The sequence below is a fragment of the Dryobates pubescens genome, chromosome 20 (assembly GCF_014839835.1).
Source record: "Dryobates pubescens isolate bDryPub1 chromosome 20, bDryPub1.pri, whole genome shotgun sequence".
Taxonomy (NCBI): domain Eukaryota; kingdom Metazoa; phylum Chordata; class Aves; order Piciformes; family Picidae; genus Dryobates; species Dryobates pubescens.
Window position 1 is genome coordinate 21,014,480 of NC_071631.1, and position 25,226 is coordinate 21,039,705.

The window sequence follows — 25,226 nt, forward strand, 5'->3', positions numbered from 1 at the left end:
ACATGCACGTTCACTGCATGGATTTCAAAGTTCTCTGCAGGCTTTGAAGTTGCCACCAGCACTCACCCATAAATGAGACATTACCAAGCAACATGAATAAAACAAGAATAATTTGATCAAGGCTTAGATAATCAACTACAAGCCTATTACATAAGGCACTGTATAAATAAATGAGCAGACAGTGGGTGAGCTTACTGTGCTGTGCTCCAGTGACTAAAGCAGGGCAATGCTCTTGCTCATTTCCTCAACTTAAAAATGGAATTAATTCTCCTAATTTCTGCATACACACAGCACCTTAAACACAGCACAACTGTGCCAGACTGCCTGACTTTGGTATTTGCTTTATAATTTCAGCTGAGGCCCAAAATATACAATGGCCAACACCCCCAGACACAATTGAGTTCAGCTGCCAAATGGGCCTGCTTGGGCAAAACAACAAAGGGCAGAGACCTCAGAAGAGCTTAGGCACAAAAGCTTGGGAAGCTTCAACTCTACCCAGATGGGGAAGCCCAGTAATGCCCGGAGTGTGTCTAGGCAGCCTCAACTCCATGAGCTTGCAGGTAGTGTTAGCACTGGCAGGGTGATGCTGCAGCTACAGTACAACAGAAGGGGAGAACAGAAAACTGAAGTTCTGGCCAAAGTTCTGACAAACTGAACTGCTACCCTTCCTGTTTCACAGGGCAGATTCAGCCCAAAGCGTTTAGGAGCCCTCTCTCTCTATTGGGTCTCTGCAGAAAAGTCCAGCCAGGGCAGACAGCAAAGCATTCAGCTGAAAATGAATGAGCACCTTGAAACTCAGGGCAAACTCAACACAGTCTGCAGACTTGCACTGCTGCTTCCCAAGTGAGCATCAATAATTCGTTCAAGTGGTGGTTTCATAACAGCCTCTGATGTAACCCAGCAGGGTTTTCCCTTCCAAAGCACACAGATTTACACAGTGCCGGTAACACTGATCTACCAAAGAGAAATCATCCTACTCCTCTTCTTCTTGGGTTCACAGAGATGAAGAAATGCTCCAGCTCCCACCTGTCTTCAAGACTTCCAGGCTCCATGCTCTCAAGTGGCTGTTTGGATGGACAGGAGGCAGATGCATTCCTAGGAAGATGGGAACCAACTCCCACCCTTACGCTGAAAGCTAGGCTGCAGCTGCTGGCTGGGCTGGACATTAACTGATATCCATGGTTTGCATATGACAGGATTTCTGTTTGGGAGGAGGTTTGCTGGACTGAGAGCCTGAAAGTTAATCACAACATTCCTCTCTGCAAGCAGACATTCTGCTTGAGCCCTGCTACAGACCAGGAGAAACCATCTGAGCAAGCTAAGGACATGCCCTGCAGCTCTGTTAACCAGAGCATCCCAATGTCAGCTTGAGTGGCGCTGAACAAATATAACCTCCTAGGAGACAGGGGGAGGGAAATTACATTGCCTTACAGTTTACACTCCATATGAGAATGTTGTTTATCACAATGCTTTCCTGATGCAGGCAATGGCTTGGAGCAAGCAGCTGTTAAAATTAGCTTGTTTTTGTCTGCCTGATGCATCGGACTTGAAAGCTTTGGACTTCTGCTGGAGAAACGCACAACCAGTGACCCTGACATAACACACAACACTTTCTTACTTTGCAGATGCTACCAGATGGCACATGGGCCAGAAAACAGGAGCGTGAAAAACACCGTCAGTGAACAGCCTGAGCCCTCACCCCTGTAAGCTGTGAGTATTTCAGACACACAAGCACCGACTCTCTCGTGCTGCTCCCTGCAGCTCAGTGCAGCCAACCTCGGGACAATGTCTGGTCCCTTTGGAGATGTCCAGTCCGTGGTTAGCTCCTGCCTCTTGGAGCTGGGTGAGCAGGGGGCTGCAGTAAGCAGCTCGGACATGATTCCAGCCCCAGGCACCATAGCCGTGGAGACCCTGCAGCTGATTCTCCAGGAAAGCCTCAAATCTGCCCAACAGATTTACACTTCTTTCATGACATACCACTCTCTCAAGACACTAATTAACAGTATCATCACATCCTTTAGTCATAATGACTGTTTTTGACAACTAACTACTGATTTAGTAATTTTTCCCCAGAAAACTGCACCTATGTGGCACTGCCCTGCCCTGCAGAGGCACCTGGACATGCTCCTTTGGAACCCCCGTCCCTGTCCCCAGACATGCAGGGGATCCTGTGATAATGCAGACAGCAACCTCCTCTTTTAACAGTAGCGATGTATAACATTAAATCATTCCTTTTGTCCTCTTGGATTTTATACCGTGCCACTGCTTGCAGCTACAGGCGTGTTTATAAGCTCCTTATCACACTGCAATTCGTTTATCTGCTTTCTTATCTTCCCTATTATTTCCGTTTAAATAAACCTTTCTATTCTCGGCCACTTTCATTAATCTATTTTTATTTCCTTCCCGTTTTTAAAACATCTGTTCTGCACGGAGGAGTCCAGAAATGCAAGCTGTATTCTAGCTGAGGAAGTTTTGCCAGGACACCTGGTTCAGAGTCAGCTTCGCTGGAGCACGAGTGTTCCCCTCGCCGGCCTTTCCGCACCACCCTGCTCATCCCAGAGCCATCGGAATCCAAGGGAAAATGATTCTGGGACCCTGCCCAGGCCGGGGATCCCAAAAGTCTCCCTGCGCCCCCCAGCTGAAGCTGCCCGCGGCCGAGGCTCTGCCCGCCCGCGCTCCCCCAGCCACCCCGGCTGGGCGCCTGCCAATGCCCAGCACGGAGCCCGCCCCGCCGCACTCACCGTCAGGCTGCTCTCCTTGCTCTGCCGCCGCGGCGCCGCCGGGGACCCCGGGCTCTGTGGAGACAAGCGGGGCACATCGTCACGGCCGCTCTCGGAGCACAGCATGGCGGGCGCGGGCCGGGCGCTACGCGGAGCCCATGGCTGGGCGGCACGGCACGGCACGGCGCGGCACGGCACGGCGCGGCGCGGCACGGCACGGCACGGCACGGCACGGCACGGCTCGGCTCGGCTCGGCTCGGCACGGCTCGGCTCGGCACGGCTCGGCTCGGCTCGGCTCGGCTCGGCTCGGCTCGGCTCGGCACGGCACGGCACGGCACGGCACGGCTCGGCTCGGCACGGCACGGCTCAGCAAGGCTCAGTTCAGCACAGCGCGGCTCGGGGGAAGCCGAGGGCAGTGCCCCCGACCCGGCTACCTCCCCTCCCGCGCGGCCAATGCCGGGCCGGGCCGGGCGGTGGAGGCCGCTCCCAGCCGGGCTCAGCGAGCCACCGCCCCCTCGGTGCTGGCCGATCTCTCGGAGCGGCACCGCCCCGCCGCTCCGCCTCTCGCCTCCGCCGCGCCGGGCAGCGGCCGGACCGAGTCGCGTTTGCCGGGGATGTGCGGGCGCGGCTCGGTCCCGCAGCGCTCCTGTGCCGGCCGCCCTCGACGCCTATCTGCACCGTGCGAGTCGGCTGCTGGCAGCGCCGCTGGGCTGTGCCTCCTGCGTCCCAGCCCCGTGTCCCTGCCCCGGCACCACGCCTGCAGCACGGCCAGCGGTGGGACGGGGCGCGGACTTCACGTCGCGCTCCAGAACTGGATGTCCCTGGGGGTACAGCCTGGAACTCAGCCTCCAGCTGAAGCCGCGGAGCAGCGCGCCCAGCCCGCACGCCCCGGGCTCCCCGCGCCCGCCGCCGGGCCGCGCCGTCCTGTGCCGTGCCGCTGCTCCTCTGCGGCTGCGGTGCCAACCCGGACGGGCGGCATTCAGCCGCTCCACAGGAAGCCGTAAACAAGGCCTGGCCCTGCGCCCAGCACAGCGCAGCTCCCTGTTGTTCTCACTTGTGGCTTTTTCCTCCTTAACCTGTTTCCAAGAAATGTGGCTGAGCTTGCCGGAGGGATTTTGCCAGCGTTTGTTGGCATGATGGCTGCTGCCCAGGTCTAAGAAAGCGTCCTGGAGAATGCCTGGAAGCTGCTCTGCAGCAGGAGCCTGCCTGTGCCACGGACAGACAGGGAGGCAGTCGAGGGGAAGGCTCAAGACAGGCAAGTAGGAGAGGAACTGGCAGACAAAGTGTATGAGAGATGAGGGTGCAGAGAACAGCTTCTTGCAATCAACAGTTTATGGTCAGATGTTTTCCTTGCTAAGGACTCTTCTGCAAGAGTGGTCACAGCTCCCAGGAAGAGAAGGCTCCCAAGCGGGTGTGGACTTAAGCTGCTCTTAGAATTAGAGCAATAGATTCCAAACTAGTCATAGTTTAGGTTCAGAGCAGGAGTGAAGCCAGGGCTTCAGTCTGTAAAACTTGTAATGAGGAAGTAATGGAAAGACAGTATCATGGAGACTGTTTAATGAGAAAAGTCATGAAGGGGATATTAGTCAGTCTGATAGCAGAGTCAGCTGAGCAAACCAGTGCAGGAGCTCCTCATGTATCTCTCATGTGAATTTGACCACAAAGGTGGCTGAAAACCTGAGTCAGCCTCAGCAGCGTAAAAATGGAAAGTGCTAAATGTTACAAAGGGAGTTCTGGAGGAGCTGGTTAAGCTGACTTGTGTACCAAGCTAAGAGCAAAACGTTGTGAATCAGATACCTTGAGAAAGGATTTTTTTTTTGCACAAGGATTAACATGGCCTTCTTTAAAGGAAGTCACAGCCTGCAAGTTTATCCAGGTTCTCTGAGGGAGTCACAGCAGACGTGTGGACAGGGGTGTCTGGTAATGCGCTAAATCAGTTCCTAAAATGCTTTTGACCTACTTTAGGTGCCCACATGCTCTGCCTCCAGCCTGTGCAAGCTGCTCAGGGAAGCAGCAGCATGGGCAGTTAAATGCAAGATGTTTGATGTGGAAGGAACAGGGAGTCCAAAGTGCTGGACTGTATCATGAATCAGCTGGTGGGGAAGCAAATCAGAACTGCTGGCTTAGCTGAAAACAGCACACGAGAAGGCAAGGCTGAAGGCCACTACCAAGGAGGCAGTGAGTGAGAAAATGGATTAAGAAAAGTGGGAGAGTTGGCAAACAACACAAGATTTAGACCAAGAAATAGGATACCTCAGAGGGACACTGTGAGCAACAGGCAAGCCAGGTCAGCATGGGGGTAGCAGCACACAAACCAAACTTGCATTTCACTGCGAGTCTTGGAGGAGTTGCACTGCAGAAGAACTGACCAGTTCATGCAGAATGAAAGAGTGAACTCAGGTCCAGCACCACTAGGGAAAAATGCCATCTGGCAGGGAAGCACTGCCCAGTGGGAGTGCAATCCACCAGCTATTCAACTGTTGCTGTTTTGGCAGGGAGCTAAGAGCTTCATGGGAGGAGCTGGAACAGGGCCTTGTGCTGCATCTGCAGACCTGCAGGGAAGACTCTCCCAGGGACATGAAATGGTGCAAGAAAAAGTGCAGGGATATGTATCGAAACTTTGGGGAGGGGAGACTGGCCGTCCACGGGTCAGCATCTTGAATGGTTGCCGAGGGTGATGAGATGGGTGAGGCACAGGCTGCGTAAGGCACAGAGCAGGGCCTGTGAAAAGGCAGGCAGGAAAGGATGAAGTAATTGAGAAAAAGGCTTCAGACAAATTCTTTGTGAATTCTGTCTTTGGGAGGGAAAGCTGGAGCTGCAAGGAGATACAATGAGATACAGACAGGGGCAGATGGGTGAGCCTGTGCTGGAGACAGGCCCAGGCTGCAGGCGGGAGTGGCAGGGGAGTTTGTAGGGTTGTTAACAGAGACTGAAGTGGTCTGGTGGAGCTTTCAGAAAGGAGCAACAGAACAAAAAAATCCAAAGGATCTTGGCATTTGGGTACTGTTTCACCACTTGGACACAAAGATGATCTGTTCTAGATGCAACAAATCTGATCTGACAGTTTCCGACAGAAAATGCTTCTGACCTCCCGCTCTGGGTAGATTCCAAAACTACTTCTGTCCAGACCCATTTGTTCTTGGACACCACTGGTTGGCTTTCCCCCAAAATGTACCTGGGGCTCCCCACTGACTTTTTGGAGACTTACATGGCCAGAGTCGAGCTGGTGCACTGGAGTTCCAGAGATGTGGTAGCCATTCACTGTAAGAACAGAGGCAGAGTTAGCAGGCTTGCTGCTGGTGGGCAATGACATACTGCACATTTAAAACCCTGATCAGCACACACAAATACAAATCACAGTGCCTTTTTGGAGCCACCAGTGTTCACTCCCCATCCCGACAGGCTGTGTGGCTATGTGTTGTGTTAGCTCTGAGCCACAGAGACTCTGCAACTGGATTCTCTTGAAGCTCAGCCCAAGAGCTCACTCAGGATCCTGCACCAAGGTCTTACCAGGAGTTACTGAGCTGGAAAGAGACAAGAAAAAGACTCCTAAGCTCAAAACAGCTGCCACAACACTGAGTGACAGAATGTTAACTTTTGAAGAAGTCAGGTTTATTGTGCTGGGTTTACATGGCAAGATTTTGGTACTGGGGAGCTACAGGACTGGCTTCTGTGAGAATCTGCTAGAAGCTTCCCCTATGTCCAACACAGCCAATACCAACTGGCTCTAAGATGGACCTGCTGCTGGCCAAGGCCAAGCTTATCAATGGTGGTGGTAGCACTTATGTGATAAAAGACTTAAGAAAAGGAAAGAAAATCCCTGCACAATACCAGCAGCAGTCAGGTCAGGAGTGAGAATACATCAAACAACTCCATAGACACCAAGGTCAGTGAAGAAGTGGGAGGAGGTGCTCCAGGCACTGGACCAGATTGCCCTGCAGCCTGTGGTGAAGACCCTTGGTGACACAGGTTATCCTCCTGCAGCCCATAAAGCTTAACAGTGGAGCAGATGTCCACCCTGCAGCCCATGAAGGACCCCAGCCCAGAGCAGGTAGATGCCCAAAGGTGTCTATGACCCAGTTGCTGGCACAGGCTTCTGGCAAGACCTGTGACCCCACACTGGAGCAAGTGCACTGGCAGGACCTGTGACAACATGGGGGGGACTTACACTGGAGCATTCTGATCCTGAAGGATTCTGCCCTGAGGATTGGATCCACACTGGAGCAGTTCATGAGGAACTACAGCCTGTGGGAAGGACTCATGTTGGAGAAGCTTGTGGAGAACTGCTATGGGAGGGACCCTGTGCTGGAGCAGGGGAATAGTGCAAGGAGTTCTCCCCAGAGGTGGTGTTTGATGAACTGACCAAAAGCCCCCATTCCCTGTCCTCCTGTGACCCTCAGGAGGAGGAGGTAGAGAAAATCAGCAGTAAAGTCAAGTGTGGGGAGAAGGGAGGGGTGGAGGGAAGGTGTTTCTTAAGAGTTCTGTTAGTCTCTGGTTATCCTCTAATCTGATTGCTAATAAATTATTTTTTCCCCATGCTGAATCTGTTTTACCCATGGCAGAAACCATCTCTACCTTTGAACTTTTCACTGTATTTCCTCTCCCCTGTCCAGCTGAGGAGGGGAGTGATAAAATGGCTCCAGCCAGGGTCAAGCCACCGCACATGTGAAAACCTGGGTACATGTTTCATGGCAGGGAAGCAAGCCTTGTGAGATGGTCATGGTTCATCTACACAGCTGTAGGTGGCTTTAGTTTTGGAACAGACAAAACAAAGAACAATGCTCAAGGCAGGGTTCAGGCAAGATTACAAATCCTTTGGCCACACCAAAACCTGCAGCACTGCAGCACACTTCCCACAGATCTGCTGATAGAGGGGCATCAGATTGAAAAGATTCCATGACAAACATCCTCTGGACTGCATTGTTGGCAGTCAGCTGGCAGCAGTGGCCTTAACATTTAGCACTTTTTATTCCAGAGAATGTTTGCTTTGCTTTGTCTTTCTGCAATACCTGAAACTTTTCGGTACAGCTGATTCTCTGGCACTTGGTTTCCTGCAACTTTAAGTCAGGTGAGAAGTGAAGTGGTCAGTCCTGGAGCCACCACATGCTGAAACATTGCATTGTGCAGCTGTGCTCTGCTCACATCTCTCTGCAGCTTTTTGCTTCCTTGCCCTGGCAGAGCAGGGCTGGGAAAGGCAGCGGGTCCTCCCCCAGAGCTATCAGCCCTGCTGGCTCACTCAGCCACCATCTGCCTCTGCGCTCCAAGGAAGGAGCCCTCTCTGCTCTGAGCAGACACTTCAGACTGCCAGGCAAAAGATGCATCCCTGGGAAACAATGGGCAAGGAGCTGTGTCAGGAGGGAAAGCTCCACCATGTTTACTCTGCTACCCTTCCATCCATCCCAAACAAGCACAGCACTCTCCTTTGCTCTGGCAAGGGGCAGAGCAGCAGTCATGCAATGGAGCAGTCAGGCATAGCATCAGGCACAGCATCAGAGTACCTGCAGAGCTCTTCTGTGACACAGGGCTCTTGGGGGTCCCAGGAACACTGCTCGGACGCTCCCAGGTCGTTTCTGTTGGAGAGAAATGTCGATTAGCCTGGAGAAGAGAAGGATCAGGGGTGACCTCATTGCCCTCTACAACTACCTGAAAGGTGGTTGTAGACAGGAAGGGGTTGGTCTCTTCTCCCAGGCAACCAGCACCAGAACAAGGGGACACAGTCTCAAGCTGTGCCAGGGGAGGTTTAGACTCGAGGTCAGGAAAAAGTTCTTCACTGAGTGAGTCATTCGTCATTGGGATGTGCTGCCCAGGGAGGTGGTGGAGTCACCGTCCCTGGAGGTGTTCAAGGGGAGATTGGATGTAGCACTTGGTGCCATGGTCTAGTTGTGGGGTCTGTTGGGACAGGTTGGACTTGATGATCCTTGGGGTCTCTTCCAACCTTGGTTATACTGTGAGACTGTGATACTGTGATGTAAGGGTGATGGAAGCCTTGCACCTACACCAGAGTTGTGCCCATTACACACCAGAGCTGTTCCCATTACCCACCATTTGTACCCATTACCCACATGCAAATGAATCTGACTCTCAGTGTTCTCTGAAGCAGCTTCTTGCCCTCTGAGGAAGGTGTCAGCACCTCCCTGCACTTCCCATTCCATCCCAGTGTTTTCTGCTGTCACTCCCCAGCCCTGACTCCTTTGGCAGCCAGCTGGGATGGGTGGAAACAGAGCAGAGTGGGAGTTGCATCCCTGGTTCTTCCAGTGCAGCTCTGCCCCAGGGCTGTGCTCAGTAAGGAAGCAGGGACACAGCTAGAGCACAGCTCACTGGCTGCCTGCCCAGTCAACCTTTCTAGGTGTGCTTTAATCAAGCCCAACCCAGAGTCTCACTTGCAGCCCACTGCAGGCATGGAGACCTGCCTGGCACTCCCAGTCCTGGCCTTTAACCCTAGGGACAAGGACCAGGTGCTGGCAGTGTCTTTGCCCCTGCTCTCTGCTTGAAAGGCTGCTGTGGATGGCTCTAGTGACATAGGCACAGACTGTAATGTATTTTTCCCCTCAAAAAAGCTATTTCTCTGGCAAATGTCCTGTTTTCCAGACAGGTCATATGACCCCACCTGGAGCACTGCATCCAGTCCTGCTGTCCCCAACACAAGAAGGACATGGAACTGTTGGAGAGGGTCAGAGGAGGTCACAAAGATGATCAGATGATGAGGACAGGCTGAGAGAGCTGGGACTGTTCATCCTGGAAGAGAGAAGGCTATGGGGAGACCTTAGAGCAGTCTTCCAGAACCTGAAGGGGGCTTCAAGAAAGCTGGAGAGGGACTTTTGATGTGGGTTGGGATGATGGGACAAGAGGGAATGGAATGAAGCTTGAGGAGGGTAGATTTAGACCAGATACTAGAAAGAAATTCTTGAGAGTGGGGGTGGTGAGACACTGGAACAGGTTCCCCAGGAAAATAGTGGCTGCTCCCTCCCTGAAGGCCAGGCTGGATGAGGCCTTGAGCAAGCTGCGCTGGTGGGAGGTGTCTCTGCTCACGGCATGGTCCCTTCCCTTCCAACCCAAAGTGTTGTGTGATTCTGTGATTAGTTTTGATGCTGGAAAGATTGCTGCTGCTTCCCCCCTCTCAGTTTCCATTGTGCTCATGTTCCCAGCAAACGGGAAGTGATTTTTGCCCACATGCTAAATACAGAAGATTTAATTGCAGGATTCTGTAAAGGACGCAAACAGCAGACAGTGGATTTGGAACAGTGAGTTCTGCAGAAGTCTAGCTAGAAAGCCCAAGCCACCATTCCTTTTGAATACACAGAGTGGTGTCAACCCTCATCTCCAATGCTGCCTGCTGCCAATATCAAATCAGGAACTCAGCAGCTCAGTGTAATTAAGTCACAGGACAACTCTGGCAACTCTGTTTGAAGCTGTCATTCCAAAATCCCAACCAACAGCCACCTAACCCTGCCAAAGCCTGGAACCCTGCATCTCCCTCAGTGTTCTGCATGAGCATGGTCAAGTGGTAATGGGACAGGAGAAGCTGAGAGAGCCCTTGGGTGGAACAGTTTAGGGCTGGCAGCTGGCAGTGCCATCAGGGCACATAAGACCTCAATACTGTGCTGTGAAAAGAAACCTGCTTCCAGAGCAGGGCTCTTTGCATTCCCTTCCACTTGCAGGTCCAAGCAATCTTTGCTCTTTGTGATCCATGGACAGGCTGCAAACCTCACTGAAAGCCTATGGAGATCCAGGGGAGCAGCAAAGGAAAAAGGCTAGGAGGTTTGCAAACTGTCTCCACATACAGGGGGTTCCTACCTGCCTTTTGGCAAGAACAAAGTGAAGCCAAAAATGCCAAAGTGAGACTGTTCCACGCTACTGCAAACAGCATTCCTAACTTTGCATGTTTTCAGGAACAGCTTGGGAGAAGCCCTGGAAGTCTTTAAGGCCAGGTTGGATGTGGCTGTGAGCACCCTGATGCAGTGTGAGGTGTCCCTGCCCATGGCAGGGGGGTTGGAACTGGCTGATCCTTGAGGCCCCTTCCAAGCCTGACAATTCTACCATTCTATGCTCCTCAGTGAGTGCTGCTGTGAGGAAGAAACAGGAATGCTGACATGCTTCAAGAGCCACGAGAGCTCTGTTGGATAAAGAGGAGACTGCTGTTTGGTCTACCCTTGCATATACATCCATGCACACATACAGATGCCCTCAAAGGGTTCTGTTCAGTTCCTTATTTCAGGAAGGGTCTTGGGATTACAGATCCCAAATGCTGGAAGAGGCCAACCATCACACGTGGGAGAACTAAATCCTTGGGATGTGTGCCCTGCTTCCCCCTCTCTCCAAGCCACAGCATGCTTTTGCTTGCAAAGAAAAATACTTGGGAGTTTTTCTGTTGGTTTTTGCTTTGTTTTATTTTTCCCTTTCAAGTGCAGAACCTGGAGGATTGGAAGCTTTGATGAATCACAGCAAAATATTTCAATTGTATTCAACTTTTTGTGAATTGAGTAGCAAGTGAATAAATCCCATGCTGGGTGAATGAGGAAGAACTGGAATGTGTTTTAACTGAACAGAAGGAAAACGAAATGCTAAGAGTTGTCTTTTATGAGTCAGCTTGGCTTGGCTTAAAATACACAAATGGATGCAATAAAGGCAAATTCTAATTTGCAGTTACTGGGAGGGCTGGAACACCTCTCCTATGAGGACAGGCTGAGAGAGTTGGGGTTGTGCAGTCTGGAGAAGAGCAGGCTCCCAGGAGACCTTCTTGTGGCCTTCCAGTGTTTGAAGGGGGCTACAAGAAAGCTGGGGAGGGATTTTATAGGGTGTCAGGGAGTGACAGGAGTGGGGGGAATGGATCCAAGATAGACAAGTTCTTCACCACAAGGATAGTGAGACACTGGCACAGGTTGCCCAGGGAGGTGGTGGAAGCCTCATGCCTGGAGGTTTTTAAGGCCAGGCTGGATGAGACTCTGGGCAACCTGATGTAGTGTGAGATGTCCCTGTCCAAGGCAGTGGGGTTGGAACTGCATGATCCTTGGGGTCCCTTCCAATACCGACAAATCTGTGATTCTGTAAACCACAGAAGGTGCTACCCACACTTCTGGTCCAGTTTTCTTTTCTAATGCAAATTGTCAATGAATAAAAAATGTGAGTTGGCTTAAGACCAGCATTTTATAGAATGGCTTTGGAGGTCTCTGTGGAGGGGTCGTGATGCCCACTTATGTTATGCCTCAATGCAATCACTGTTTTTGTCAGAACTGACTGTAGAAACAATTCCCTTCATATCTGGCTGGGGTTTTTTCTGCAGGCATCTTTATCCATAATATTTTCACCAGGAGGGTGGTGAGAGCCTGGCACAGGCTGCCCAGGGAGGTGGTGGAAGCCTCCTGCCTGGAGGTGTTTGCAGCCAGGCTGGATGTGGCTGTGAGCAACCTGCTGCAGTGTGAGGTGTCCCTGGCCATGGCAGGGGGGTTGGAACTGGCTGAGCCTTGAGGTCCCTTCCAACCCTAGCAATTCTCTGATTCTATGATTTTGCATGTTTGAGACCACACAGAGGAATGCAGCTAAGCCCCTACAAATATCAGTGAATGCAATACCAGCTGTTTCTTGTCACTGGCCTCTGCTCTGCCTGCTGGCTGCTGTGGTGCTGCTGATCTTCTCCTCTGCCCTACAGAAAGCCCAGATGCATAACCTGAAGACAGATATTCTGTCCATGAAAAAGCAGTGCCCAGTGTTGGCATATCTGAGAATGCAACCTGAAACACACTGAGGATCTAGACAACTTTTCTCAAATAAGGTGACTGTGGGGCTATGCACACTGAAAAATAAACCAAAGGAAAATGAACAGTTTTAAGCCCATTTATTTTGAGAGCCTGGAGAGAAATAAATCCAGTGCTGCACACAGAGTAAGAGAGGCATTGCTCTGGCTTCACAAGCAGGGATGGGAACCAACCAACCTCGATCAGGACTGCACTGCTAATGCCATCTGCTGGAAGCAGCTCCGTGTCCTGAGAGCACTGCAGCTTACTGATGGTTACAAGTGAAGGGGGAGGAGGGGTGGGGTGGTGGTACTTCTTTCCACAGCCACTTAGAAAAGGCTTGGTGAGAGAACACCCTGTCTGATGGGGCCAAGACAGAGTTTGGTCTTGGAGTACCAAATGCAGCCTTTGATCCTGGTGCTTGGAAAGCCCAAAGCCTTCTTGCAACCCTGTGGTGGGAGGATGACTGCCAGTAGGAACAGACTCAACATTGGTCAAGCTTTTATATCCCAGCCAATTATTCAGAGAGGATGATGGAGTCAAGCTACCACTTCTCACCCTGAGATGGTGTAATTTAGCCCTGGCAGACCAACACTGACAAGTCCTGTCCTTCCTTATCAGCCACATGTTAATTATTCCATTAACCAATTAGAAGAAGGATTAAGCAGTAGCTTCCTTGTCACTCTTTGGACTGTGAAGGAGGGCTGTGGAGAGAAAGAAGTCCTGCAGGTCTGGGAGATACTTGGAAATTGGTTACTGAGCACTTGTTCTAACTGGAATGATGCAGTGAGAGGAAAACCAGTTACAAGACCCAAGCTGCCTGTGCCAAGAGAAGCAAAGAGGTTTTTCACAGATGTGGTTAAACATTTCCTCCCCAAGGAAAGCAGAAACCAGTGGTTTGGGGGAAGAAAGTTCAGTTTGCATCACTGACAGGATGAGAAATGACATGATGTGTCAGGCCTGCAGAGAGCCACACACTGGGACATCATCTGAGTCAAGAACCAGCTTCTGAGGAGGTCTCAGTGCAGATGATTTTGTGATCAAAGTGAAGCAGCTGAAGAAGTTTTGTGTCTCTTCTCCATGAATCTGGTATTGCTCTGAGGTCAGTGCAGCTGCTTTCCAATCTGGACATACAACAGCAGCCAAGCATCAGGTTGTAAGGTCTAGCAGAGTGTGCTGGTACTGCCTTCAGAAATGGGTTTAGTACTTCTGCATAATGTCCCCTATTTTAGGGACTAAATGCTTCATAGTTTCATTGGCAGCCACCTACAAGAACCAGACAGAGGAAACCAGAGGAGCTCTAGAATAATAGAATAATAGAATAAACCAGGTTGGAAGAGACCTTCAAGATCATCGTGTCCAACCCCTTGACCAATCCAACACCACCTAAACAACTAACCCATGGCACCAAGCACCCCATCAAGTCTCCTCATGAACACCTCCAGTGATAGTGACTCCACCACCTCCCTGGGCAGCCCATTCCCATGGGCAATCACTCTCTCTGTATAGAACTTCTTCCTAACAGCCATCCTAAACCTCCCCTGGTGCAGCCTGAGACTGTGTCCTCTTGTTCTGGTGCTGGCTGCCTGGGAGAAGAGACCAACATCTGTCTGTCTACAACCTCCCTTCAGGTCTGCTTGCTGTGCAGAAACTTAAGGTCTTAAGGATCTGTAGCAGCTACAAGAGAGTCCAGTGCAGAGCCACAAAAATGATCAGGGCAGTGGAACATCTTCCTTAAGAGGAGAGCCTGAGGGAGCTGAGGGCTCTGTAGCTTGGAGGGGAGGAGCCTGAGAGGTGACCTCATTCATGTGGATAAAGCTGTGCAGTGTGAGTGCCCAGAGGCTGGAGCCAGGCTCTGCTGGGTGATGCACAATGTCAGCACAAGGGGCAGTGGTGAAAGCTGAGGCCTAGGAAGTTCCATGGAAACAAGAGGAAAATGTTTTCCCCATGAGGGTGACAGAGGCTGCCCAGGGGGGCTGTGGAGTCTCCCTCTCTGGAGATATTCAACACTCACCTGGATGTGTTCCAGGTGTGTGATCTGCTCTGGGTGACCCTGCTCTGGCAGTGGGGTTGGACTGGATGAGCTTTTGAGGTCCTTTCCAGCCCCTAACATTCTGTGATTCTGTGTAACTCACCTGCTGGTGCTCTCTCACATGTTCACAAATAGATTTAGTTTGTTTTGGATTTAACAGCTAATCTGTAGTGCTGAGCAGCTCCAAATCCAATTTCTGCCCTGAACAAGATGAAGCTGTGCATGCTGCACAGGCCACTCTGACATGGATGAAGAACACCACCACAATAGGTCCTTCCTCAATGCCACATGAAGACACCCTCCTAGCTTAGAATCAGAGATTTGTCAGGGTTGGGAGGGACCTCAAGGCTCAGCCAGTTCCAACCCCCCTGCCATGGGCAGGGACACCTCACACTGCATCAGGGTGCTCACAGCCACATCCAGCCTGGCCTTAAAGACCTCCAGGGCTTCTCCCAAGCTGTTCCTGAAAACATGCAAAGTTAGGAATGCTGTTTGCAGTAGCGTGGAACAGTCTCACTTTGGCATTTTTGGCTTCACTTTGTTCTTGCCAAAAGGCAGGTAGGAACCCCCTGTATGTGGAGACAGTTTGCAAACCTCCTAGCCTTCTTCCTTTGCTGCTCCCCTGGGTCTCCATAGGCTTTCAGTGAGGTTTGCAGCCTGTCCAGGGATCACAAAGAGCAAAGATTGGTTGGACCTGCAAGTGGAAGGGAATGCAAAGAGCCCTGCTCTGGAAGCAGGTTTCTTTTCACAGCACAGTATTGCACTCCCCAGTCCTCACCTGCAGGCTGCTTGAAGCCACCATGCTGCAGCTGCCTTGGCTGGGAGCAAACCTTACCAGCAAAGTTCTGTCAATGCTCTTGCACCTTCTCTCCCCTTTCTGACTTCAGATCCTCCCCACATTTGTGATGAATCAGAAAGGGTTTCACAGTCCTTCATTTCCTTATGTTGTGTGTGGGAGAAAGGAGCCCAAAGGAGTGGCAGGGGGAGTGTGTAGGTTTGCGCAAGCAAGGAGGGAAATCACTTGCAGTGCCCCAAGACTGGAGTAAACCATTCCAAATTTGAGAAGCAGGAGTGGGTGAATGAGAATACAGTGCAGATGTTTTCCTCCTATTGCACAGAGGACATGTAGCACAAGCAGATTTTGTTTCATTGGAATTAGAAGGTCTCACCTCTGCATTGAGTCACAAGAAATATCTCCAGGCCAGGAAGAACCATCCTGACTCTCCCCTCCTGACCTCCTGCAGACCAGAGTCAGAGAACTCTCCTGATTCAGCACCACAGCTCTTTTGTCCTTGTGCTCCAATGTTTTGGCTCAGGGAGCCCTGCAGCACCGAACCCAATACAGGTCAGCTCAAAAGGGCAAACCGACCAGCCCGTGGATGAGCCTCCGAACAGCGCAGTGTCCTCACATTGCATTGGGAGGTCACACTTTTCCATGGGCCTCCCAGGACCTTGAGCTTTACTTCTATCCTCATCCCTAATGACAAGAGATAACAAAAGTAGGCAGAAGTGAGAGCTACAAATCTCTGCACCTGCACAGAGTATGACATTCAACCTAACAAGTGCAGAGAGCAGAGCACCGTGCAGCATGAACTAGCTCAGCAGGAGCTGCAGGGCCAGAACTGAGATCCAGCTCCATCCCACAGGCAGTTCAGTGAAAAAAGAGTATGAGGAGGCCACACAGATTTTGCCCTCAGACCCCAAACAGTGCCACAGAGACAGGCACCTTCCAAGAGTTCCTGAAATCTTCTGTCCATATGTTGAGGGCAGAGGTGCTTCTCACCACCTCAACAGCATGGGAAAAGCTGCCGACAGTACTCCTTACTTGAGCTTTCAAAGTGAGCACTGGGACCTGGACCACATCCCTCCTTTTGCCAACAGCATGCATCAAAAGTGAGCCCTTCACCACAGGCTTAGCAGTGACAAGAGTGAGAACAGTGCCACCCCCAGCACCTTCTGGGCACACAGTTTGCTCTTCTCTTTTAGGGCACTTTAGCTGGGCAGGTTTCTGCACCACTGTTCAGCCTGGCATCCTGTATCAGAGGGAAACTGTCCTCAAGAGGTTTTATCTGTATGAGGAAAAAAACCCATTTAATTAAAGTCCTTGACATCTCTTAGGTGTCTTGGGACATCTTTTAGGTGTCTCCACAGATGACTTTGTGTGCATTGTAAGCAGAGTTAGAGAAGATGTTGACCGTAGCTGGTGAGACATGAAAGAAAAACCTCACCCACAGACTAAACCTTTCCAAGCTCTGTAGCTGATTCAGAGGGATGGAAAAATACCAGGCAGAGGAAGAACTGGAAGAGGTTGTGGTTGTAGTAAGTTGGGGCCTAACCTAGTGGAGAGGTGTCCCTGCCCATGGCAGGGAGGTTGGATTAGATGATCTCTAAGGTCTCTTCCAGCCTAAGCCATTCTGTGATTCTATGATTCTGTTTTTACATTCCTTCCATCCACTGGTGCCTCACTTCAGGTCTAGCAGGTACTTCAGAAGGGGCAAGAATTGTCTGCAAATGGTAAACCTCCTGCTGGCCAGCACTGCACTACTGGTTGTCTTCAAGGACAGAGCCCCTCTAATGCGTCTGGCCTTGGTGAGCCCCAGTCTGGCTGCCAGGGGTGTGACAAGGTGTGCTGGGCAGGAGCTCCAGGAACATGCCAGTCTAGCCAAGCTACTGGGTCACCTCTCTCGAATAAATGGCATGCTTTCAGCCTTCTAACCAAGCAAAGGTAAAATAAATCTTGTTTAGTCTCTGAAAACAAAGACTTCAAGATTTGGTAGGGATTGGCCATGGCCAACTGTTTGCAATAGCCTCAGGGCCACTCTTAGCCAGATTTGTTCCAGGCTGTGCTCAGGCTGCCAGGACAGATCTTGTGTGCACCAGAGAAGTGGCCACTCTCTGTGTTCACCCACACACAGCAGCAGTGAAAATGCAAATGCTTCCACATGATCATGTAGTAGGAAGTTCTCCTACTTAGTGTTGTTGTCATCCTCCCAACACCCAGTGAAATGCAGCAGTATTCAAAGGGCTTTCATCTTCTTGACTGAGGTCCAGCTTACAGTGGTGCAGTAGGGAGGTTTCCTTTGCACCTGGTGCTTCCTAATGGAATTGTTTTTATGTGCTTACAATGCTTAACAATGCTGTGACTTAGGGAAGAACAGTTGAGCTTGGGACACACTAAGGTTACAGCACTCTCTGCCATTGCAGACCTCAGCACACACACACAAGTGCCTCTGAGTTGCTGTGCATATTCCCTGACCCAATGAGTGTCTTAATGACAAAAGTGTGACATACAAGATGACCACAACTACTGTCACCATCTCTTATCCAGCCATGTGGTGTGAGGCACTGATCATGACCACAGGGACAAGGAGGATGAAGATGGGTGGGGATTCCAATGGGTCACAGGATCAGAGGATATTGGAAGGGACCTCTAGAGATCTTCGAGTCCAACCCCCTTGCCAGAGCAGGACCATAGAATCCAGCACAGGTCACTCAGGAACACATCCAGATGGGGCTGGAAAGCCTCCAGAGAAGGAGACTCCACAACCTCTCTGGGCAGCCTGTTCCAGGGCTCTGGGACCCTCACAGGGAAGAAGTTCCTCCTCCTGTTGAGGTGGAACCTCCTGTGCTGGAGTTTCCATCCACTGCCCCTTGGCCTATCCCAGGGTGCAACTGAGCAGAGCCTGGCCCCTCCCTCCTGACCCCAGCCCTCAGCTATTGATAGACATTGATCAGATCCCCTCTCAATCTTCTCCTCTCCAGACTGAACAGCCCCAGGACTCTCAGCCTCTCCTCCCCAGGCAGTGCTGCAGTCCCTTCAGCATCCTTGGAGCCCTCCCTTGGACTCTCTCCAGCAGATCCCTGTCCCTCCTGAACTGGGGAGCCCAGAACTGGACACAATGGAGCTTAGTCATATCAGCACTTCACCACTCAGACTGGGATGTTTTAGCAGTTAGTGATTTGGTGCCCTGGGAAATGCACTTGCAAGAGAAAGACAGCACCATGCTGGGTGAAAGGACCCAGCTGTTCACTAGCCATGGGGTGGGTAGGGTCCTGAAGCTTCATGTTTGGGAGAGGAAGGCAATGCCTTCATGGCACTGGCTGCTCAGCTGCTGCTTGGTCACTGGCTAGAAAAGCAGCATCTGTTGGGTCTGCTCTTCCTGGGGTCCGTGGGCAGGCTGCACAGCTGGAGTGTGCTGTGCTTGCACAGCTGGACCAGAGGCTTGCATAGAGTTAGGGACTCTGGTGGAAGAAAAGAGAAAGGTAAACCAAGATAAGCAGGAAAGGGTGCCCAGGAGGACAGAGACAACAGCTGGCTGGAGACACCAGCAGGATACTAAAGTCACACAGATTGTTTTCAGGCATATCAAGAATTTTTTTCCTAAAAATCTGGACTTGAGATTCCTCTCAAGGAAGTGATCACTACCTAGAAGTCCAGGTGCCAGAACTTGCTGTCCAGGTGGTGTTTTACTGATGGTGTTTGTGACAATGAGAATGTTTGGAACTTCATTAGGATCGAGGTGAAAACAGATCTCCTGCTTTCCAAGAGACAGAAAGCTGCTTAGCAGTAAAGGGGAAGGGCATAACAGCACAGACAAGGAAAGCCTGGAAATAAGGACACAGCATGTAAGGCTGACCTCAGCTGAGAATGCAGATGGCAGCAAGCCACACTGGTACTGCAAGTATGTAAGTGTGATGGACAAGGCAACTGGTGCTTCAGGAAAACTCCTATTGTTTGACTAATGCAGGTGTTACAGCTGCAGCACATCAGAACATTTCTTCAGCATAATCAAATATTTTCCTGATGAATCTACCACCCACACACAGTTGTAAACCACTCCCAAAGACACAAAGTGACCATACAGTTACCCACACAGGCCCTGCATTCGGGGCACAGGCTACTCTGAACATGGCATGGCAGCATGATCCGAGGACTCCCCTTCCAGAGGGGCAGTACTGCATCCAGCTCTGGAGCCTTCAACACAGGAGAAACATGCACCTGATGGAGGAGGTCCAGAGGAAAGCCATGAAAAGGACCAGGGGGTTGGAGCATCTCTGCTCCAAGGACAAGCTGAGGGAGCTGGGGGTGTTCAGCCTGGAGAAGAGAAGGCTCCAGGGAGACCTAATAGCAGCCTGCCAGTACCCAAAGGGGGCCTAGGGGCAGGATGGAGGGAGACTGTTTGCAAGGGCCTGTGGTGACAGAACAAGGGGCAATGGCTTCAAGCTAGAGAAGAGCAGATTTAGATTGGATGTTAGGAAGCAGTTCTGCACCATGAGGGTGGTGGAACACTGGAACAGGTTGCCGAGGGGGGTGGTTGAGGCCCAGTCCCTGGAGATATTCCGGGTGAGGCTCAACAGAGCTCTGGGCAGCCTGATCTGCAGAGGGGATTGGACTGCATGAGCTTTGGAGGTCCCTTCCAACCCAGACCATTCTATGATCCTGTGAAAACACACCACAGCCACCCGTGCCAAGCAGCCTGGAAACTCTTCCATGTTCTCTCACTGCTCAGGGTATGTGCAGCAGCATCTCTGCCAGCACCATCCCTCCAGTCAATGGCTTACAACAGCCATGCTTGAAAAGAAGATTCATGGGGTGTCAGAGCAGAGGAGAATCCTCAGCCCAGTTTTCTAACAGATAGGCAAGTCCTGTTCATGCACAGAGGATGGGTTTAAGAGGCTATGTGAAGCACACAATTCTTTACACCTTTCAGAGATGTACAGCATTGCCACCCTCCCACTCTGCTTCTCACCTCCTCTGCCCCTTCATTCACCTCTCCTACCCTAGGTCTTTACATCCTTCCCCCACCACTTGCTCCCAGACTGATGTCTCCTCTCGTTACAGTTTGAAGGGGGAACTTTAGCCTAGTCCCCAACTGCAAAGACTGAAAGGAAAATAAATTACCATTGGATATAAAAGAAAATAATGATAAGGTCCATAGAATTCATTGGATGGCTAATGGGATATAGAGCAGAGGCACTAACAGTTCTTTCCCTCTTTTTCTTTCAACTCCTTTCTCTCTTCCATGGCCTTGCCAAGGGCATCTCTGTTTTGACTACTGTGTGAGATAAAGGGAAGGAGGGAGGGAGTGGGGGAGCTGAGGAGTTTCTGTGTCGTTTATGAATTGTAAATATACAGATATTGTACACAGATTGAATATTCTGCACATAGTCACTGCATTGCCTACCTCCAGATTGTAATTGCATCCAAACTGAGCTGGCCTGGCAATTTTGTTTTGGGGGTAATTCTCCAAATTAGTTTGGGGGTAATTTCAATCCACCACACCTCTCATTTGCAATCCCAATGTGTAACTGTAGTTGTTGTTGCTAAGAAAACCTCACAACACGTTACTTCAGGAACACACACTTGCTTCAGGTGATGCCAGTGTAGTCCTGGGAGAGGCTCAGCACTAACAGGATGGTCCCTGCCCATGGCAGTGGGGTTGGAACTGGATGATCCCTGAGGTCCCTTCCAACCCTAACAATGATTCTGTGATTCTGTGATGCAGGAAGTTGCCAGCAGTCCTGAGCCTAATATGAAGCACTGCAAAGAGATGCAGGCAGGGCAGAGCAGTACAAGCCAGCAGCAAGGAAATAAACAGAGTAATTTCACAGGGACTGTCAGGCAGGAGATACCCAGGCCAGAACTTTTGCTTGCACCTGCCTCTGAAAGATCCAAAGGTTGTGCAGAAGTGCTCAGAGTTCAGAGTAAATGGCAGCCCTCTGCCTGTTTGTCCTCTTTCCCAGACAGGTTTGCTTCCCATTAACAGACAGCTCACACACATGAAAGGTTTTGGAAGCTTGGCACACAGGGATTTTGCAACACAGAGCAGCCTGGGGGCATTTGGTTCCTGAAATTCCAGCAGAGCAACAGCTTCCCCCTGCCTGGCTGCAGTGGTACCTGTCAGGGACAGGCAACCTTGGATGGTGAAATGGACACAGGCCCTGGGGGGGCAACAGAGGTCTGCAGCATTCCACAGAAAGAATTCACAGGCTTGTCTTCAGTCAGGCCACACACAGCAAGCCCTCACCTGAGTCACAGAGACAGAGGTCTTTGAGTAAAGCTCTGGGACATTGATCAAGCTGGGGCTTGAGCCAGCTCACTTGAAATACGAAGGGCAGAAGACAAGTGGCAGTTTCTGGAGACCTTATTTCATGTTTCTCCAAGTAGGTCAGCACCAGAGTTGATCTATGAGCCCAAGCAGAGTGCAGATGGACAGTTGGCCCTAAGGGATGGCCTAACCACTGTTTGATGAGATAAAACCAACAGAAAGGGTGACACAGTGCTGGAAAGGAATACCCATCAGAAAGCCTGTGTTGGCACTCTTTGTGAAGCAACCAAGGGCAGTGGATGGGCAGTCAGGCTGGCTCAGAATCATGGAAGCTGTGCACATGGGTGTTTTACCCTCTCTCTAGTCCTCCTTCACTTTTCTCTTCCCTTGCCTGCAAACAGGACCACTAAACCCATTCATCTTGGGATGTACAGACCTCCTTCTCCCTCAGTCCCTCAGCTGCCATCACTTCCAGCTGCCAACACCCCACCCCATCCCTGGGATGTGAAGCATCCACCCCTACAAACCCCTCTTGGCCACTGGGAAGGATCAAGCCAGAGAGGGCTGGGTTGAACACCAGGCTCTTCCCCATCCAGAGTCACAAGAACCATAGATACAACCCAGCAAGAGCTGCAGGGCAGCAGGAGCTCCAGGAGACACGGACAAGGGGTTTGGGCTGCTTACGGACTTCAAACTGCTAAATCCTCTTCCCTTGGCACACCTGGTGGGTGTGGGACATAGAGGGCAAGTCCTGCTTGATGAACTTGTTCTCCTTCTATGACAAGGTGACTCAGTTACTGGATGAAGGAAAGGCTGTGGATGTTGTTTACCTGAATTTTAGGAAAGCCTTTGACACTGTTTCCCACAGCATCCTCCTGGAGAAACTGGCTGCTCATGGCTTGGACAGGTGGACACTTGGCTGGGTAAAAAACTGGCTGGTGGCCAGGCCCAAAGAGCGGTGGTGAATGGAGGGCAGCAGGACAGAGTGCTGAGGAATGGCCAGTCCTGGGGGGCTGGGAAGGACCTTCTCACCCTCAGAGACTTCTCAGAGTAACGATTGGACTCCCATTCGTTGCCCCAAAGGCAGTTAAGTATTCCTCCTCCATCTGCTGACTCAGACCTGAGTCCTGCACACACAAATGCAGGTTTGTTCAGCTCAGACCTAGCAGTTTCTGGCTGGTTTGGGGCTTACAGCTCAGGCCAGTCTGAAGTCCTGTGCTGTAGCCACCTTGAAGGAGCCCTGTGCTCTGGAGAAGGTGTTCTCCCTGAAACATCCCTGAAGCTGCAATTGCAGACATTGTGTTCCACTGCCAGAGCCCAGCTGGCCTCCCAGGTTTCTCTCTTTTTTTCCCCAGGTTGTATTTCCCAGAGTTTTGCTGTTTGCTAAACCTGTCAAGGCTTCCTGCCCCTTGATAAATACTTTTGCCATGGTTTGATCTGCAGAGCTTTTGGCCTGGCCTTCCAACCCCTGTTATTCTGCTGACTGCCAGGAGTACTGCAGCTCTGCAGATGCTGAATCTCCCCCAAGAGCTGTCTCTGTGGGGTGTTTGTGTGCATGGCTGAACAGCTCTGAGTGTTTGCTGCAGGAACCGAGTGAGGCACAGCCTTGTACTAACACCTCAGGTCCTGCACACAGCAGGGGAAGAAAGCCAGGGGAATGCTGTGGGGTGAGGGGAGGTGTGCTGACCAAATCACCTCGTGGACACAGACTGCTTCACTGTGCAGCCCTCTCTGGGCCTGCTGGCACTACCATGGCTGCTCTAGGAGCAAGAAGGAGCAGTGATCCCATGCTAGGGAACTGAGGACACTTTTAAAGTTCCCCTTCAGTTCTAGGTCCCCAGTGAGACTCACTATGGCCAGCTTGTGACTTGAGTTTGTGGAGTCAGCATTGCCACAGGAGCTCCTCTTAGAGTCAATGAAGAGAAACTGGCACTTAGAGGGTGTAGCTCACGTCAGCCAGTTCAGTGGTTTCAGTGGACAAGTGGTGAGCCTGGCAGATTCCATTCAAATGAAATTGTCCACCCTGCAGATTGTACCTTGTCAGGCAAATCAAACTCTGCCCTGCTCAGGTGGTGATAGGGATGCTGGAACCTATCCAAGAGCACAGGAGGGAGTGTCCTGCAGGGCAGTCAGTGCTGTGGGCTCTAGTGGGTGGCAGCCTGACTGCCATGCCCTCCTCTGACAGCCACATCCACCTCTGACAGCCTTGCCCTCCTCTGACAGCTTGCCCTCCTCTGCACACACTCCCTTCTAGTTTATCATCATTGCTTGCTGGTGTCCTGGTTCTAAAAAGAGAGCAGGAACATAACCCTCCAGATCTCAGGACAGGTATCCTGGCTCATTCCAGACAGCACAGGACTCCCTGCAGAGTTAATGATGCAAAACAAGGACCATGACTGCTACAGAGAATGGTCTCTAGGCATTTTAAAGTGGCTTGCCATCTCCCTCCTCTTTCTTATGTTTTGACATGACAAGCTTGGATGTCTTTCAATATTGCACAAGACAGACACCAAGCATCCTGACTGTAATGTGCAGGTGCAGACTCAACCTTCCTACAGCAAGCCACACTGTGAACACAAATGTTAGGTACCAATAAATTCTCTTGGGCTTTGTCCTGTAGACCTTTTACAGGTCAGAGGCCTTTAAAATGGTTTTGGGATTGAGACCAAGCAGTTCCAAAGGATGATAAATGTGGAGGGTTTATGTGGTTGGGCCTTCAAGTGGGGATGAGCAGAGACGTGCTGGCTCCTTTACCCCTGCAAAATCTGTTTGCTCCATCTAAAGTCACCCCAATTCTTTCCCAATTGATTCTCCTGACATCTTTTTTTTGCCAGATAAGGATACTGTCTCATGAAATTCAATTTCTTTCCAGTCAAGAATCAATTTCTTTGTGTTTTTCATGTAAAGGCAATGAAAATCAGACCACACAACATCAAATGTGGTGGACCACTAGATGGATACAGAACTGGCTTGATGGCCGCACCATCAGAGTGGCTGTCCATGGGTCCATGTCCCAGTGGAGGCCAGGGACAAGCAGTCCCTCAGGGATCAGCCCTGGGGCCAGGCTTGTTCAACATCTTTGTGGGTGCCATGGACAGTGGCATTGAGAGCACCCTCAGCAGGTTTGCTGATGGCACCAAGCTGTGTGGTGCAGCAGACAGGCTGGAGGGAAGGGATCCATCCAGAGGGACCTGGACAGGCTGGAGAGGTGGGCATAAGCCAACCTCAGGAGGTTCAACAAGACCAAGGGCAGGGTCCTGCATCTAGGTGGAGGCAATCCCAGGCACAAATCCAGGCTGGGCAGGGACTGGCTGGAAAGCAGCCCTGAGGAGAGAGCCTTGGGGGTGCTGGGGGAGGAGAAGCTCAGCAGGAGCTCTCAGTGTGCACTTGCAGCCCAGAAAGCCAACCAGAGCCTGGGCTGCAGCAAGAGAAGTGTGGCCAGCAGGGCAAGGGAGGGGATTCTGCCCCTCTGCTCAGCTCTGGGGAGACCCCACCTGGAGTACTGCCTCCAGTTCTGGAGCCCCTATTACAAGAGGCATCTGGGGGTGCTGGAAGGTGTCCAGAGAAGGGCCAGGAGGATGAGCAGAGGGCTGGAGCTGCTCTGCTGTGAGCACAGACTGAAGGAGTTGGGATTGTGCAGTCTGGGGAAGAGAAGGCTCTGAGGTGACCTCATTGTGGCCTTCCAGGATCTGAA

The 25,226-nt window shown here is 51.3% G+C and overlaps 1 protein-coding gene across 3 annotated transcripts in view; it reads right to left on the reverse strand.

The window, feature by feature from the left end:
• The window catches only part of GAS7 (growth arrest specific 7), a 143,663-nt gene that overhangs the window by 45,232 nt on the left and 73,205 nt on the right, over positions 1-25,226 (reverse strand). For all 3 annotated transcript variants that reach the window (XM_054171075.1, XM_054171074.1, XM_054171073.1), the window contains exons 3-5: positions 8,219-8,290; positions 5,929-5,981; positions 2,742-2,795 (exon numbers count right to left, since the gene is read on the reverse strand). In XM_054171075.1, the coding sequence (XP_054027050.1) occupies positions 2,742-2,795; positions 5,929-5,981; positions 8,219-8,290 (179 nt within the window). The remainder of the gene's footprint in view (positions 1-2,741; positions 2,796-5,928; positions 5,982-8,218; positions 8,291-25,226) is intronic.